Below are 18,739 nucleotides of genomic sequence, written 5' to 3'. Positions count from 1 at the left end.
TATTTATTTATATTTCAATATAATAAAGAAGGTAATTGATTTTTAATTGAAGAATTTTCATTGATTTTCTTCAATTCTACTTTAAACGATGTTTAACATGAAAATACGATTTCAAATTAACATGAAAATACAATTTCAAATAGTTTCTATCGAGTGCGCAGATTAATAGTAATGCTTCAAGTAGAACTCACAAAAGGCCTTTTAACGACGTTCAACGAGGCTTTACAGGTTTCGGTTTTCGCTACGGTTAAGCATTTTGAGACGCTTTATTTATAAATAGGTTTTTTTAAAAAAAATAATTGGGGAAAATGTCCCGTACTTTGACCTTAGTTTTGAATTTGGCGGTTTTGAATTATTGCGCACTGTCATACCAACGCGGTCATCAGATTCCTATTGTCGATGACGGAGAGAAGTGGGAAAAGCACGGATCTATTGTGATATATTCGTCAGAAGATTGTACGATCCATAATTCGTTTTTTTTTTTCGTTTTCAATTAGAAAAGGTCACATGTCAACATACCTTTTCTGGAAAAGTTATTTGCTCCAGCTTACTTAACATAAATTAAAATTATTATTACAACGAAGATCTATTTAATCTACATCTATTCAATGTCATTAACATTTTGTACACGTGCACAAACTTATTGAAAGCTTCTAATAGGGTTCAAAAAAAAAATTGACAAAATCTTGATTCTTGATATGAAACAATTTTTTATAAGGGTCGGTTTAAAAATCAACATTTACAAAAGACTTTCGTTTTCATCGGGGATAACAACATGCTGATATTGTGAAGAACAAAAGTTTGAATAAAATTGTTTTTAAAATTTTCCTGAGTTCAAAATTTTCTTTTTATATGAAAATCTTTACATATGAAATATGAAATCTTTACATATGAAATATGAAAATCTTTACATATGAAATATGAAAATCTTTACATATGAAATATGAAAATTTTTACATAAGAAATTTTTATTTTTAGACTTATTTTTAAATTATCATACATTCATTTTTTTTTGTGTGTGTGTAACACCCTTTAGTAGTTTCAACTGATGTGGAAAATCTTCTTATTCATGCTTACAATCATGTCGATAAGTATAAAATCAAGCTAAAAAAGGTTAGTATATATAACTAGAAGTATTTTTAATTAAATTATATTACTATATAAAGTTTATGTAACTACTTTTTTTGTTTTAACTAAAAAATGTTTGCTTTATTCACTTTATTACTATTATTTTTTTGTTGTTTCTAGTCAATAATGGAATTTCTTTGTCATTTTTAAAGGTTAATTGTAACTTAAGAAGAGATCTTAACAAGAAATGTAAGCTACTGGGAAAAGAACCTTTGATTTATGTTTACAAGTAGGAGACAATTGAGTTTGTCTTACTTTTTGATTTTAAAGTTTTTTTAAAAGCAGCAGTTTCAATATTTTGCACAGTTAAATATCACTTCCTACTTTAACAAGTAGGTAGCTGTTCTCTTTCAAAATCTTACAAAATAGTTAAGTGATCATTTAGCTTTTTTATTTTAAAAGACACGGAGAAGAAAAACTTTTGACTCAGGCTGAATTAAATGGAACAGACAGAGCCATCAATGAAATACTTTTGTATGTGAAGAATTCTTATGTGTTTTTTGTATATGAAAATGACATGTTTTATTTTTTTCTTTTGTTAAGTTTCTAATTGAAATATAAAGTGTTTCTTATTTCCTTACTTTATGCTTTCAGCAAATAAAAAATAATAAACAGCTCACTTTTTTTTTTGTTTAACCTAATATATAGACTTAATATATACACTTAGTTGTGTAATAGAATAAGAATATGTTGTGTTAAATATTCTAGCTTTGTTGCATCTGCTAACTATGAAAATCTTGTATATTGTTCAACCATGAGTAAAGCTCAAGAGATTATTGACATGTCCAGAAAAGTATTTAATGTAATAACTGGTGCTTTTCAAAAGCTGAATGGGGAGCGTAAGTAATTACTTTTAAAACTGTTTTCTTAGTTATGTTCTTTGGAATTTCTTTTATTTTGTACTTTTGAGCTTTGTAGATTTTTTCAAGGGAACACAAATTTTAAACTTGCTTATAGATTTTTTGATATGTAAACATCTTCTATCTAACTACCTTAACTGCTGCCTATGGAAATCTCTATTTCTTTGTTCACACTAAAATGGTGTACTAAGTTGTAAGATACTAAAAATGTTCTTTTACACAAATACCCTCTCAATGCTTTGTGAAGGTTAATATCAAAAAATAAATTAGTCAAACTTTTATTTTTATAAAAAAATCTTAAATTTAGATTGTGTAAAATAGATAAACTAAAAAAACTAAATATAAATTTTGGATTTATAAAGAAATAATGATTAAAATTCAATAATTTTACATTATTACACATAATGTGCTTATCTAAATTACTTTAAACATGTGTGTGTATCTATCTTATTACACATATTTGTGTATATTGATGTAACTATACATTTTTTAAGATTTGCGTCACTTTCTTGAGGCAGCAATGGAGTTAGGTAAAGAATACTCGTTTGTAATAGTTGATATCAAATCAATTGATAGGTAAGAAACAATTCTTTTAAATATTACTAAACTAAAAATAAACTGATATTTAATATGAAAGTTTAAATATATGTAAAAAACATATTTTGCATTAATGAGCTCCTAATTGGATTAATGAAACTTATTATACAACTATTGTTTAGTTGTTTCATAATATAAAGATTTGTTATAATAGTTTTGAAAGAAAAATATTTACTAAATATCAATTTTTATGTAGAAAAAAGCTGAATAAATATGGTTACTTTGTTGAGTTTCATTATGCATTGGTTGCTGAACCTCATGAAAAAGTTGAAAGTATAAATATTTCTAACTATGCAAACACAAATACAAAAGAGTTGATTAATGTGATCAAAACCCTAGAAGTTTCAAAAGATCTTCAAAAAACAATGGGAAAGGTATTTTTGAGTGTTCTCATATATATTGATTCCCATGTTGAAAAAGTTCTTATGTAGTTATGTAGAGTTCTTATGTTGTTTTTATGCATTTAACAGTTAATTGTTACAGTGTGACACTAAATTACAAATAAGTATAAGATTACAAGCTTAAATATCATTTCTATAAGAATGAAAAGCTACTGCATAAAATAAAAAAGAAAGTGAGGTATTTAGTCTAGTTAAAGCATAGTATACAGTTCTTATGTTTTGTTAGTCAAAATAAATCTAAACTGAAGGTTCTCTTTCTTTTAACAGACATCAAAAGGTTCTTGAAGACACTTAATTGCCCTTTCTGTATGCTAATCTGTTTTGGGTATTTCCAGCTGTGATGGTTCCTGACTCAAAAATTTTTTCACAGAGTTTAATTTTTTCTTGTGAACCTGCAAACTAGTACATAGCTTATGATAATCATCTGCATTGTACATTTGGTCAGTAAACCAATGGTTTGACCAGAGATGAATTTAAAAATATCAAGTAGTGAGTCTCTTCTCTCTAGTAGAAGTATGAATACCAAAATAGCTAGTATTGCTCAGGAATTCCATTTTACATTACTTAAGTTTGATATTTTCTGAAACTTCTCTTTAGGAAATACTCCAGATTTTTCAAAAAACTGGAAAACTGATGTTAAATAAAATAGAAATTTAATGTCACAATACCATCCTGCTGTTTCAGTAATCACTTCTCAACCATTTTTGAAATTCATCCTGAGCTGTTTATAGTTCTTTACAAGTTCCAGAATAAAAGGATATCAGATGTTTGATAATGTGTTATTTTCTCCAAGTTCTTCATCCAAAACTACACGAAGAACTCAGTCAAGGACATGGTGTTGACAACCAATAAATAGTGGTTCTTCCTGGTTCTTGTGAATAAAGGTCTTAGTAACTGAGTGATATCCCATTTCTTCTTCCAGTGTTCACATTTATAGTGTCCGCTACAATCATCTTTACACTCTTCCATAAACTGTATTCATCATGAACAGCTGTTATGCCTTTGACAACAGTATCTGCTTTTCCATCTGGTACATTCATAGCATCTTCCATAAGTTGTATTCACAGAGAATGGCTGTTATGCTTTTGACAACAGTATCTGCTTTTCCATCTGGTACATTCATAGCATCTTCCACAAATTGTATTCACAGAGAATGGCTGTTATGCTTTTGACAATAGTATCTGCTTTTCCATCTGGTACATTCATAGCATCTTCCACAAATTGTATTCACAGAGAATGGCTGTTATGCTTTTGACAACAGTATCTGCTTTTCCATCTGGTACATTCATAGCATCTTCCACAAATTGTATTCACAGAGAATGGCTGTTATGCTTTTGACAACAGTATCTGCTTTTCCGTTTAGTAGATCTAGTGCTTGTAACTTGACTTCTCTTTGTTCATCCTCCGACACTAACACTTGATATTCTTGGTGATTAATACATTTACCATCAAAATGTAGTGACCAGTTTTCAAAATGTAATGTGCTTTTCATTTTTTAACAGCTTCTCTAATAATAAATCTGAATATGCCAGATTGCAAAGGTTTCTGAATATTGATCCCATCTTTAAATAACTGTCAAGAAATGATTGCTGTTTTTCTGGTTGGCAACTTTGAAGATGCTGCTAATTTGGTTCCAGTTCCAGTTATACTGTTGCTGTTGTTACATTAGGCTCCAAAGACATTTTTCTTCTTTTTGATAGATAGATAGTTTTTGAACTCGCAGCCTTCCCAGTTGTATACCCAATCTGTCCTTTACTTTCTGAAAATTATGCAATCTTTTATCCTTGCACAGAGCCATTCACCATCTTTTTTTGTGATGTTCGTAGGTCTTTAACACTTGATGAAAGACCTATGATTCACATCCTAGGTCTTTAACACTTGATCCAGCTTTGCATATATGATTTGAATTTGGAAAATTTAATTTCTTTTGCCATAAGCTTGTTGCTTCTCTCTCAATTTGCTTTATGCATTTGCGTCTACCTTTGATGGGTTTCCGCAGGAATAAATAGTGACCAACAACTTGGACTTTGAGTGATATCTTGCTGTTTATTTTCCAATGATTTTTCTACAAGTGAAACAGTTCTTCTTTCCCTATGTGACACATGAAATTGTACAAGATTCTTCCTCTAAATCATCTTATTTCTTTTCAGTAGTGGAAGCACTTTTCTTATATGACATTATGAATAAAAATAATACTAAAACAATAACAATTATTCTTAGTGTTGCTCTATCAGACAGCTTATATACATAAATCTTGCTAATTTCCATTAACTTCTAGAAAGCGCTAGAAAGTTCCAGAGATTTCTAAAAGTATCCAAATCATTCTAGAAAATTCCTTAAAGTTCCAGGAGGTTCAAGAAAGTTCCAATAGGATACAGAAATATATTCATACCACTTGTAATTATTGTTTCTATACCATTTTAGAAATATATTGTTGTGCATGACCTTTTTAAAAACAAAAGCAGAATAAAACCCATTTTCATTATCTTTGAGCTAAAGTTTATCTGACACAGTAATTTATTAATTTCACAAAAAGTTAAAAAGTCATAAACCTAATGTATGTATGTATGTATGTATGTATGTATGTATGTATGTATGTATGTATGTATGTATGTATGTATGTATGTATGTATGTATGTATGTATGTATGTATGTATGTATGTATGTATGTGTGTATGTATGTATGTATGTATGTATGTATGTATGTATGTATGTATGTATGTATGTGTGTGTATGTATATGTGTGTATGTATATGTGTATATAATTTTTTAATTAAATACCAGATTGTTTCAAGAAAAAAAAAGCAAGATGATGAAATTAAAGAGCTCAAAGAGTTAGAACTAAAAAAAATTGAAAAACTGAGAAGAGGTGAAAGTGAGAGTGATGACAACAAAAGGTAATGTCAGTTAAAGTATATCAAATCTCTGACTAAAATATGTTATTTTCATATGTGTTTAATTGCTTGTTTTTTAACAGTAGTTTTATGAAGTTGTAATACATCATAAATACTAAAAATGGTTTTGAATATATTTTTAAATTATCATCTTCATTGTGATTATGTTTGGTATTGGAGATTTTTAAAAAATGAATGTTTCAGAACTTTGAGAATCAGCAGAAAATTAACAATCTTTATTGATTTACATTTAATAATATTATTAATATGTTTTAATTATATAGTGTACAATTTAAAAACTTTTTTCAATAACTACTGGGCTAATACTATGATTTGAAGAAAAGGTTTAAGGATAATCAGTTTGTTATTTTGGTCAAGTATTGAACAAATTTTTATCTAATTTAATTTTAACTCTGGTTGTCTCTAATTTAGCTCTAAAGCCAAGATACCTGAAAGACCAAAACCTGTTAAATACCCTAGCGTTCCAACTCCAGGAGAAGCAAGTAATATTTTTTCTATGGAAAAAAAAAATAAGATTTTGTTATTCCATTGAAACAAAAAAGCTTAAAATTTTTTCATTGAGGTAAAATTCTTCCATCAGTAAAGTTTTATGATTCTTTTCTTTAACTTAACTGATATTTCATACATTTCATTTTCTTTTGGTTATAAAAAAGCATAAATTTCCTTTTTTTTTACTTATAAAAAAAAACATACATTTCCTTTTCTTTTACTCATGAAAAAGTAGAGATTTTTTTTTTTTTTTTTAAATTATATTTACTTATAAAAAAATATACATTTCATTTTCTTTTAGTTAAGAAGAAACATGAAGATAATGAAATTGCACAAGATTCATTTCTAGTAAGGGAAAACAAGATGCTTCGCTTGAATAAAAATCAACTAAAAGTAACAGAGCATGAGCTAAAAAAATATCTTCGCAATATTGAGATTAAACCTGGCTCATTGCTACTGATTTTGTTTTATGTTCCATGTAAGATAAATAGCATTCTTTTTATCTTGTAGTGTAAATTACCCACTTTTTGAATTAATACCTCTTTTGTATTTATATATAATTATGGGAATCATCCTAGATAATATCTTAAATTCAATGAGTTTTAAACTTGCAACTCTATTTACATCTTTTAAGTTTGCAATAGCCTTTCAATGTCAGTTTTAAAACATTACTGAAAGTTTATTGCAAACTTAAAAGATATAATGCACTTAACCACAAAACTAACACACCACTTACACATTTTGATTTGTTTTAATTGTCATCAATATTATCATGTATTTTCACAAACATGTTAAGAATAGAATACATGAATACAATTATTTTGATGATAATAATAAAATTTACTTTGAGGTTAGTGAAAAAAAAACAGGCCAAGTATCCAAAAATAACACCAGTTAAAAAGTAAAGTTCTTGCAGCGGAGTTGTTGAAATGTATCAAGCAGCAGATCTAAATACAAAAAGACTAATGCTATTCATATAATTTTAGTGTTTCTTTTTCTTTAAAAATTACTAATATTCAATTCTACCAATGATGCGCTTTGTCCCAAACTGTAAAGTAGAAGTTAATTAGAAGTTAATTAGTGCATTTAAAAAATTCTAATTAAAAGCAAAAAAAAATCTTTGAGATCAAATTTATCTTCATTATAACTAAACTAAGGTTAAAAGTTGTGGAATGTTTTCAATCTTTTTTTTTTTATTTCAACAATTTTTAACAACTTGTTTTAGCGTTGGATATTACTTTTTAGATGTAAGTTTAATTCTTTTTACTACTAAAAACATAATTGCTTTAAAGAACAAACCTTTACTATCTAAAGAAACCCTTACAAGTCATTTGATCTTAATTACATCTTCTACATTCTTGTAAAAAATGAAAAATATGGTATTTGGGAAAAATATGGTATTTGGGAAAACGTACTGAAGATCTTGATAAATTGTTTGATTTTTACTATCAATCTTTATTGGAAACAATATGTTGTTGTGTTTTTTAAAAATGTTTAGTTGTTAACATCTAACTGCTGAACAGTTCTCTTTTCTCTTAAATTCCATTCTTCTGATGGTCACTTTGAGAGGATTGCATATGCAGACAAACAGAAAAGCCATCAGCCATCAGAGAACCATCAGAGAGATTTTCTGTAATCATTTTCTTATTATGGTTTGAGAAATAACAATAAAGAAAATTTTGCAAATATACAAATTGTTACTTGTCTTTACAACAAAATACATTCTCTGATTCCATACAAAAAAAAAATTAAAATGATAACCTTTAAACTACTGAGAAATATTTAAAACAAAAACCTGCTTGGCTAGAAGATAACCTAATACAAATGCCATTTTTATAAGATTGACCACAGACATGCAATTATAATAACTCAAATCTGAACCAAAATTGTTTTAGGGTTCTGTTACATGTTCATCCTCACAACTGTAGCTCTTTTGCCTATTTAATATTTTTTAATTTTTAGTTTTAATAATTTTTTTTTTAAAACAAGTTGATGTAAAATAGTGTATTAAAAGTTTTCTAATGAATTAAACGAAGTATTATAAAAAGGAAATTTGTTACTATACATCACATTTTACATTTGTTTACATACTGGAAGAAAACTTCTTTAGTTAACAAACAGTTTCATGGTAGTTATAACCTCATCCTCCAGAAACTTTTACAAATAATGACCAAGAGCATACTCTAGAGTTTTAACATATTTTGTTTATACAGTGTAAGAACTTAAGCTACTTTCAAAAACTTCCCATTAATGCCAGCATCTATAATTCATCTCACTATTTTGTTTGATAAATAGTAGTATAGTTGATAGCTATTAGTTACACATTTTATAGTTAATATAGTAATTGCTTGATTAAATAATTGAAATAAAATATTTTGTGAACGCAATGTGTTCATAACTTTATTATCTTGATAAGTTACTTTTTATATCTGAATGTGTACTTTTATGCTTTTTTTATTTTTTCTGAACAAAACAGAAATATTTTTTATATATTTCTAATACTTTTAACTTTTAATATGTAAAAAAACGGTTTTACTATTTTGAATATTAAAAAGTGTTATAAAATTTTATAGGGGATCCAGCCTATGAAATGTTCGAAGAAAGCTATGCTCTACTGGCAAAAGAATATAGTAAAAAATATTTGATTTAAAAACATAGATTTTTCTTGTTTTCATATTTTTAGATTTACTTTTCTTGTTTTCATATTTTTTTGACTTTAATTAATTTTTCTCTAGAGAAAGAAAATCAAATAAATTTAGTTCAATTGGATTGTTCTGCATGGCCTACACCTTGCTTACAAAATCAAATTCATTCATACCCCAGCATTATTGTTTGCAGGTAGATGTTACAAAATTATTTTGAACTATGAATTTATAATTTGCTATGAATCGATATGATTGGTTCATCATTTGAAGACTTTTGAAACTTTGATAGCAGGCTGAATACTCACTGTGTTGGTTTTTACTTTTTGATATTACAAATTGACATAAAAAATACTATTTTCATGACCCATTCAGTTTGAAGTTTCGAAGTAAAGAACTAAGTAAACTCTTGTTTTTTTCTTTAGTCTTGATATTTATTTCTTCAGTCTTTTGATATTTATTCTTTTCTTCAGTCTCTTGATATCTGTTCTTCTCTTCAGTCTTTAGATATCTATTCTTTTCTTCAGTCTCTTGATATTTAAAAAATTTATAAGTTAACCAGAGAGAAAAATTTATTTCAAGTTTTATTTACCTAATAATCTAAGCTTAGGTAATGAAATTTAAAAATGGTCTAAACTAAATGATAAGATATTTACAATGTCTGAAGACTAATAAAATTTTTTATTTTTGTTCAACAATATGTTATACTTGTCATAAAAGAATTTTTAAAAATACTACAACTGTGTTTTTTAGGAATGGTATTGAGAAACCTTTTTTGTATAAAGGTATGCTGCAAAAAGAGGAGTTGAAACACCATATAACTCTGTGAGTATTCACATTTACAACTCTATATGTAAGTTAACATTCTATAAAATGATGGAAGAAGCAAGTAAATGTAAAATTGACTTCTACTTTTAGCTGGAAAGATGATTTTTTACCAGTTGTAAATGAAAAAAGACAGTTGGAGGAGATTGCAAACCAAATGTCTGATATGTTTTTAATGGGAGTTTTTACAGAAAAAACTGATTCGCATATTTTGTCTGTATTTAAAGAAATAGCATTTGAATTTTATGGGAAAGTTCGAATTGGTGCTCTTAAACTAAAGGAGAATAACACAAGGTTAGAACTTATTTCATTAGTTCATTAGTTACATTTCATTAGTAATTATTCATTAGCTACATCCTATAGTTATGAATGTCACCTTATGAATGTGAATTAATGATTGTCTCAGCTTCTATTGAAAGATGGTTCTCCACTTTTGGATTTGTTTCATCTAATATTTGAATTTGATGGTGTTAATTACATGTATCAATTTTAGCAGCTCTCTGATTTTTCAACAAACACCACTAGAGGTTCCTTCATTGATATCTCTCAATGCAAACCAAGTTCAGAGTAGGATAAAAATATTTACAGAATTTGTACCAGAAAAATTGAAAGCATGGATTGAAGAACAGAGAAAACATGAAGTTGTTAGTATTTTTCTTAGAGTTAAAAATTTAAAACGAATCTGTCAATGCAAATTCAGCTAAATGTAAAAGAACTAGGACCCTTCATTATTTTAAATCAATAAAAGCATAAACAAACAACACCAAAGACCCTCTTATTTTTAAGAACTGATTTATTTTTTAAAAATCTTACTCTTGAGATTTTTCTTTATTTTTTGTATATAATTAAATTTTCCAAAAAAATTGTTTTTGTGCAGGAAGAATTAACCCATCTAAATTTACCGAGAATTTTAGCAATAAAAAAGCCGATACTTATTTCATTTCGAAATCAAGATCGCGATAGATCTTTATTAGCAAAGCTGGCTAAACGAAGCGATAATGTCACTACAGTTTGGATGAATATGTAAGCGTCTTTGTATGTATATATGTATGTATATGTATGTATGTATGTATGTATGTATGTATGTATGTATGTATGTATGTATGTATGTATGTATGTATGTATGTATGTATGTATGTATGTATGTATGTATGTATGTATGTATGTGTGTGTGTATGTATGTATTTACGTATTTATTTCAGTGAACATGAAATAGCACAGAAAATTCACCACAGTTACAATCTTCAACAAAAAGAAACATTAATATTATTTAAGAAAGATTCAGTAAGTAAAATAGTTTTAAAAAAGCGAACCAATATACTTGCGACAAATTACCAAGATGCTTTTTCTATGCCAAGTATCATAGCTATTTTTATTGATTTTAGAATCAAATATTTGAATATTCAGATGTGAAGCGGACAATATCAAGTATTTCATATTGGATCCATCAATGTTTGAATGATCTAGAAAGAAATACAGCAACCCGTGCGTTTTTTTGTTTTTGTTTTGTTTAACACAATTCTCTTGAATCAGTTAACGTTTCATAAGTTTGCATAATCTTAAGTCTAAATTTACCTAATCTTTAAAAGTGTAAAGTTGTTTTTAAAAAAATTAAAACCGAAGATTTTCATTTCATTTTTTAGATACCTTACCTGCAATGTCTTGGAAGGGAGGGGAAGGCATAGATTTCTCACATTTGATTAACCGAAACGACTGGGTAAAAAAGACTGAAGACATACATAGTGACATAATTGATGATGAGGATATTAATCTCTCTGATTCATCTTTGAAAGGTATAAAAAATACCAACAAAAACCCGACAAGCGCTGAATCAAATGACAGGTTAGTTGAGTCTAGCTCACGGTTAAGCATTTTTCACCGTGCACCTAAGACCAACATCTTGGTAGATTTAAATGAAGAAGAAGATGCAAATGACGAAGAAAATATAAATGATGTCTTTAGGTATTATGACGAGCTGTAGTTATTTGAACTGAAGTTTATGCGTGTGTTGAATTTGCAGGAAATCGCTTTTAAAACATCGTTTTAAAGCATCAAAGTGATTCAGTAAATGTATGAATAAAATTCAGTAAATGTATGAATAAAATTCAGTAAATGTAGAAGTTAATAACGTGTCTTTCTAAGACACGTTATTAACTTCTAAGACATTTTTGTTATTTGTTAGTCGAGTTATCTTTTAACACCTTTCCCCAGATATAACTCTATAACTCTTTTACCTTACTAGGATGTCAAGGGTTTATTTGGGGCCATCTACAATAAAAAAATATCCAGAGCGGGGATTTTTTTGAAAAAAAGAAAAGAAAAAAGAAAAGAAACAGTTGTAATAAGAATTCCTTGAAGTTTTAATCGCTTCGGATCCCCTGAGCTTCCTCAAATAAATACCCTGGTAAAGCTTGTTTGCTCCTAACAACCTAAGGGCTTTGTACAAGTATCTTGTGTTGGGGCATGTTAAATCATGAGTGGAGTAAGACAAAGCTACTGCCTCTCTTACGTTTGTACATTTTTGGTTGATAGCATCTTTGCATGAAAGTTCATAAAGAACAACCTAGTTTATTTTGTGCAACCTTTTGAAAAGAATTGGATCAACGATCGTTAATAACCTTTATATTTTAGAAATGCTCTCCCAGCTGTTTGCGTCATTTTGTTGAGACGCTACCTTTTTTTGCGCATATTTGTGATGAGCTTAAACCCAGCCTTCACTTCTTTCATTCTTTAGTCAATTATTTTTGCTTTTTCTTTTACTTCCCAATTACCTACCATTTACCTATAACTTACAATTAAGTGCAAAAAGAATAAAGGCACTATATCCATTCAATTTATTAGAATAAAAATATTATGTTCACATCTGGGATTGACATGGTGATGAGTCTCTAGCAATACAAAATGTTGGCAATCTTGATGTTTATGACATCACACAAAAAACTTGCAGTTGCTATCTTTTCATTAAAAAATTTTACTTCGTTTTTTTTTAAAGTGGAAAAACATTTTATTTAGTGATGAAAGCAAGTTTATGTTATTTGACAACGATGGGAAAAGATTTGTTAGACATCCCAAAAATCTTTTAACCCATTATAAACTCAAAAGACTGTGAAAGATGGAGGCGGTAATACCTTAGTGTAGGGCTCTTTTTTATGGTATAACGTAGGTCTAAGGATACTTACATAAATATATTTAAAAATATTATGTTGCCTTAGGCAGAGTGGAATATGCCGTTGTTGTGGACATTTCAGAATGATAATGATCCAAAACACTCCGCCCAAACCACACAAGTTTGGCTCCAGACAAATAATAACAGCCCTGCGCAATCTTCGGACTTCAATCCAATTGAAAGTTTTTGGAAACAATTCAAAGATTAAGAAATGCAAAACCAAACAATAAAGTTGAACTGTGAGCTGCAGTGCAACAAACTTTGTATAGCATTCCTATTGAAAGGTGTCATCGAGCAATCTAATCAATGCCCAATCAAAGGAGGTCTGTTTTGTGACAGAAGGATCATGCAGTTACTAGATTTGTATTGATAAAATTGTAAAATTACATTCATAATAATTATTAATAAATACAGTTTTCATATTTTTTCTGTATTTATTTTTATACACATCAATGTTCAGGTTTTCCATAAAAGTATAAGTTTACAAGTTTTAAATTTATTTACAAAGTTTAAAATTTTGGAAATAAATACTGCTATTTTAAATCGTTCATAAAGTAATTAGCTATTTGTATTTATACTTCAAGAATCAATATAAACATTAATTTTATCTCAAAAAAACTGAAAGGTATGGTATTTTTTTGCGCTTAACTAAATGTGCTGAATTGCTTGATAATTCCTAATTTTATATGCAATAGATGAATAGATACGTGTTTTCCATATACATTGTGTTTTTTTATTTCAAATTCAGTCCGTTTATGTCTTAGGTACTGTTGGATAATGCACTGTCTACTAGTCCCATAACCAAAGGCAACAGTATTACTTTCACACATTCGCAACTTTCTTTGAGAATTAAACGAACAGAAGGGTGTTTATTTCCTTTCTGAACAAAAAAAAAAACAAAAGAAAAGAAAACAGCTTTTAAGCTTTTTTAGAACTATCAGTCAAAAGCAAAATTTTCTTTTTTTTTGCATAAAGTTTCGTTTTTTTCTTTAACTCCCCCTTTTTTTTCATTAACAAAATCCATCTTCTTAAGTGAAAGAGCAAGGAAATGTTTCAATAATGCTTTTGAGCACTTATTTAAACATTTTTCTCGAGAAAACTCCGCTGTTTCAACCGGGAAGCTAGAAATTCTGCTGTAATTTTGGTACAACTCTCTCAGTTTTTTTGTTTTTTGAGTTGAAGAGCTGTTGTTTACACACACACAAAAATTTGATCACGAGTTTCTCGCAATTTTAGAGGGCACTTAAATTTTTGACACTTCAGAAACGTTCAATTCTGGATGAGAAGATATAGAAAAATTTTCATTAAATGGCATGGAGCGGACGTTGAAGAAAAAACTGGATAAAAATCTTTTTGAGATTTTTGCCTGCCTGATACAAAAATAGCAATTTTGAACATGTTTACTGCATTCTCTCCATATTCTAAGCACCACAACGTTCAGAGATTTCTTCTTCCTGATACCAAGCTTGAAATAAACAAAAATATCACAAGCAGCGAAATAAAAAGTGAAGTTTGAAAAGATGAATTTTGTTTACTTACATTCCAAAGTGTTAATACAGTTAGTATGAGAAATGAGGGGCCCAGTTTTTATCTTGACTTTGAATGAGTAGTTTAAAGTAAGTCGCATGGGCTTCATAATGTTTCAAATTGTTTGCTAAATCAAATAATTTATTTTTTATTTTGATAGATTCGCTGCAAATATTGCAGAATAAGTCTACCTCGTGACTACAACTTCTCAATACCAACTTTGGACCTGACGGCACAGTGAATATTTTAAACTTTGTTAGTAAAGTTAGATTTGATATAATTGGTAATACGCTAGATATTATAAGCCAAAATAAAATACAGCTGTTAACATAAATTATCTAAAGATTGTTACAATTACCGTCGTTTTGCTAACTGCGTTTCGCAGTTCTGAAGACATCACTACCCTTACTTAACAAAACTCACTTCTCCTTATATGGTCATAACAAGAAATAAATATATATTAATTGCTGTAAAGTAGCAAATATTCTCAAAAATAAGTAAAATTTTATTTAAATAGTAAATTAAAAAAGATGTATATTTACACACACATAGATAAACGTATCTACGATTGGTACATCCTTTGGATCAGCCATGCTCGAGATAATTGCAAAAGTTTAGATTTGTTTCTCTTTCTCTTCCCCCTCTAATTATTCACTAGCAGGGTTAAAAACTGTTAAGCTGTAGAAATTGCAAAGAGGTAGCAGCTCAGCTTTAGTCACCGCCTCTAAACGAGGCCTAAACCTCTTGCAAATATACTTGATGTACTCAATAGAGAGGTCATCCCATGATGAATCAGCGAAGATCATTCAGGTTAGGATGCTGTTTGTGACAAACCCTAGCCTGACCATAAGTCCATATGCTGAAATCCAGAGGATTCTGAGAAGTCTGGTGAGTTAGGAGGCCATAAATTACTATCTCAGAAGTTGATGTTCTCTCGTAGCCAGTTTTGAATTGAGTTTGCTGTATGGCAGGGGCCTCCATCTTGCATCAGAACATAATTTTGGTCGTCCCCAAAGTTGGTTTGAACCCAAGGAAGATCATAAGGACGAAACACCTTATCCAAGTACTCTTCTATTCTGAAGCTAGAAGGCAAAAATATAAGCAGTATCTTGAGGCCTTTGGAGGCAACCAAGCCAAACACTTGCTAGGCTGCTTTGTCTGACTGATGGGTTTGATGTCATCTGAGATTTTCTCAACTTTTAAGGTAGTTATGCATTTATTTGTCTTGCTGTTGTTGACCTGATCCAGAAAACAGAATTATGTTGTTTTTTTTCTTGAAAATCAAAAGTAGTTTCTTACTTTTTTAAAGCCTCAATGATTTAAGACGTTTGTCATTCTTGGCTTTCTTTTGACATAACCCTCACTTAACAGACTACTTTTGATGTTGTAAATTGTCTTTCTGGACACATAAAGGGTCTTGACTTTCTCTGAAGAGTCCAAACTCGCGTGAAGAGCCCTGACAAATTGTTTATGAATTTCTTCTTACATTTTTTCATGAGAGTTTTTCACAAAAAATTGTATTAAAGTTCTACAGATGTCAGTTGTTGCTACCACAGGTAAAAATTTGGAAAGATGGAGCTATATTCACACAACCTAAATTGAAAAAAAAACTTAATTGGTAAAATAGTGAGCCGCAAGGGTAAGTTGAACGCAGCTTACGCAAATATTTGGTAGAAAAGTTCAAAAGGTTTTTCATAATCTTAATCAACAAATAAATGTTAAATTTGCATTATGCTAACTATTTACATTTAACCCTTTCATGCGCTGGGTTGTTGTATAACAACAAATTAAACTGAGCTTCCCCAATTCAAATAGTGCATCCTAGCCGATTATATTTGTTTTATTGTTATTATTGTTTTATGCGATAAGATTTTTTAATTAAAATATTTTTTTTATCATTTAATTGTTAAAATAAGTTTAAAGATTAAAATATTGTTATTATTGGGTTGAGGAATAATTCATGAGCGTTTTTTTCAAATTTAAAAATGCACGCAGAAATAAAATGCATTGGCAAAATGTTTTATGTTGTTTGAAAGAGAATGTTTTGCTCTACAAGATAGTGTGTTTTGATTTGTTAGTTTTTTTTATTTTTGTGTATTTTCAGATCATTAAAATGGAATGTCAAGTGGACAAAACTGAGCATTTTCGACACCATTTGCTTTTTGCATTTAATCGAGGTGTTAAGGCCGCCGAAGCTGCTCGTGAGATTTGTGCTGTGTATGGAGAAGGAGCAATGCCTGAAAGTACCGCCCGCCGTTGGTTTTCGCGCTTCAAAAATGGGAATTTTGACCTCAAGGACGGATCACACACCGGTCGACCAATTGAGTTCGACGAAGAGCGATTGAATCAACTTCTTCACGAAAATCCACGTCAAACGACCAGAGAATTGGCGGAGCAGATGGATTGTGATCAAAAAACTGTGGTGAACCACCTTCACTCAATGGGCAAGGTTCAGAAACTCGGCGCTTGGGTGCCACACACTTTGAGCGAAAACAACAAAAATCAACGTTCCACAATCGCCGGCGGTTTGCTCGCTCGTCATCGCTCAACACATGGTCACAAACAGCGTTTTCTTTACCGCATTGTCACTGGCGATGAAAAATGGTACCTTTACGTCAATATGAAGCAGCGAAAAGAATGGCTCAGCCCCAAAAAACAAGCGACTCCGCGAGCAAAAAAAGACCTTCATCCTCGAAAGATCATGTTGTGTGTATGGTGGGATTGGGAAGGCATAATTCATTACGAACTGCTTGAGCGCAACCAAACAGTCAACGCGGAGCTCTACGTTCAACAACTGCACCGACTCAACGAAGCAATTCAGCAAAAAAGACCAAATAGGCGAAATGGCGTTCTTCTGCAACACGACAACGCCCGTCCTCACATCGCCAATATGACCAAAGCCGCGATTCAAGAACTCGAATGGGAAGTGCTGCCTCATCCTTCATACTCTCCAGACTTGGCGCCTTCAGATTTTCATCTCTTTCGATCGCTTTCGAACGCTTTGCGCGGTGTATCGTTCAATAATGACGTGGAATTGAGGGCTTGGTTGGACGAATTCTTTGAGTCAAGACCGGGAGATTTCTATCGCCGAGGCATCGAAAAACTTATTGAACGATGGGAGGAAGTCGTAAACAACAACGGAGAGTATATTATTGATTAAATCGTTGTAGTTTTTTTGTTTAAAATAAGTTTGAAAAAAACGCTCATGAATTATTCCTCAACCCAATATTATTATGATTTATAATATTATTATTCTTATTCTTATTTTTCAGTAAATATGATATAACTGTGAATGTGATTATATATGTTACTTATGGTTATATTGAGTACAATGCTATATTATTTACTGGGTGTGCTTAGTACATGTTTATATACACACATAAATATATATTATATGTGTGTGTGTGTGAGTGAGTGTAATTTGATGTAAATTATTTATTTTCAAAACTTAAAGTAAACTTTCAAAAATTTTTTATTCTTCTAAACACACAAAAAGTTGTGACAAAGTTAGTTTCTGAAGAAGCTTTTGTCATAGATTTTGACGATAGTGATGTTGATCGTGATAATAATAATAGTGATCTCGAGAATACAAATATAGAAAAGGATTTGTGCATGTACAGTGATTTTACTTGCTCAGAATCAGAGTTTTGTGTTGATGAAAGTTCTGATGATGAAAGTATCAATAATAAAATGACTTCAGCAAATAAATTTTTTAATCATGTACATAACACAAACTAAGTCGTTGTAGGCAGTGTGGAAATGGTTTTACTTTTATTCAATGTATGAAATGGTAGATAAGCCTGTGTCTTTTAAAACAAAGAAATTTTTTTAATGAGTTTCATGGAGTCAACCAATAGTTTTTAATGTTTTAATCCACTACCAGTTATTTTTTGTTGTTTGTTAGCATCCCTCTTTGACTGTTTTGTTATTTTAATTTTATTATTGTTTTAACAAATGTTGTGTAGAATTAACATTGCAAAAACTCAAAAATGTTTGTTTGTTAAAAATACCCAGGGGGCGGGCAGTGTTGTTCTATAACAACAAATTCAAATGACATCTTCACATAATTTTTTCCTAATTTTTTTTTATGTCATATTGGCATAAATGAGGTTCAAAAAAACAAAGTTTGGGTTTTTTTTTAGTTATGGGAAAATAATTGGAACAAGGAAAGGGTTAAACATTTATGGAA

At 29.6% G+C, this 18,739-nt stretch overlaps 1 protein-coding gene across 3 annotated transcripts; it reads left to right on the top strand.

Annotated features, from left to right (window-relative positions):
- Window positions 1-213: 213 nt before the first annotated feature.
- Window positions 214-12,190, top strand: LOC145190844 (uncharacterized). 3 transcript variants are annotated; one of them, XR_016444808.1, is made up of 20 exons: window positions 214-456; window positions 1,037-1,113; window positions 1,281-1,357; window positions 1,531-1,602; window positions 1,837-1,967; window positions 2,483-2,564; window positions 2,782-2,959; window positions 5,771-5,883; window positions 6,313-6,383; window positions 6,692-6,868; window positions 8,964-9,020; window positions 9,126-9,228; window positions 9,786-9,857; window positions 9,951-10,151; window positions 10,351-10,501; window positions 10,735-10,880; window positions 11,060-11,141; window positions 11,243-11,342; window positions 11,501-11,927; window positions 12,100-12,190. XR_016444808.1 is itself a non-coding variant. In XM_090066067.1 (19 exons), the coding sequence occupies exons 1-19, from the start codon at window positions 309-311 to the stop codon at window positions 11,836-11,838; spliced, it is 2,376 nt and encodes a 791-aa protein (XP_089922193.1). In that variant the 5' UTR covers window positions 214-308; the 3' UTR covers window positions 11,839-11,952. The 3 variants fall into 3 exon arrangements, 2 of the variants coding, with proteins under 2 accessions (XP_089922193.1, XP_089922194.1); XM_090066067.1 differs by lacking the exon at window positions 12,100-12,190 and having other exon boundaries at window positions 11,501-11,952; XM_090066068.1 differs by lacking the exons at window positions 214-456; window positions 12,100-12,190 and adding an exon at window positions 670-799 and having other exon boundaries at window positions 11,501-11,952.
- The last annotated feature ends 6,549 nt before the right edge of the window (window positions 12,191-18,739 follow it).

This window comes from Hydra viridissima, unplaced genomic scaffold, assembly GCF_058129835.1.
Source record: "Hydra viridissima isolate aposymbiotic clone 2 unplaced genomic scaffold, HvirCarnegie_v1 scaffold_11, whole genome shotgun sequence".
In the NCBI taxonomy this organism is placed as follows: domain Eukaryota; kingdom Metazoa; phylum Cnidaria; class Hydrozoa; order Anthoathecata; family Hydridae; genus Hydra; species Hydra viridissima.
This window is presented reverse-complemented; position numbering and strand designations above follow the sequence as displayed.

Bases quoted from the DNA above. Each gene is read 5' to 3' on its own strand.
- LOC145190844 (XM_090066067.1), top strand. From the start codon at position 309: ATGTCCCGTACTTTGACCTTAGTTTTGAATTTGGCGGTTTTGAATTAT. The intron at 457-1,036 runs GTACGATCCATA...AACACCCTTTAG, and splicing joins GATATATTCGTCAGAAGATT to TAGTTTCAACTGATGTGGAA. The intron at 9,229-9,785 runs GTAGATGTTACA...TGTGTTTTTTAG, and splicing joins CCCAGCATTATTGTTTGCAG to GAATGGTATTGAGAAACCTT.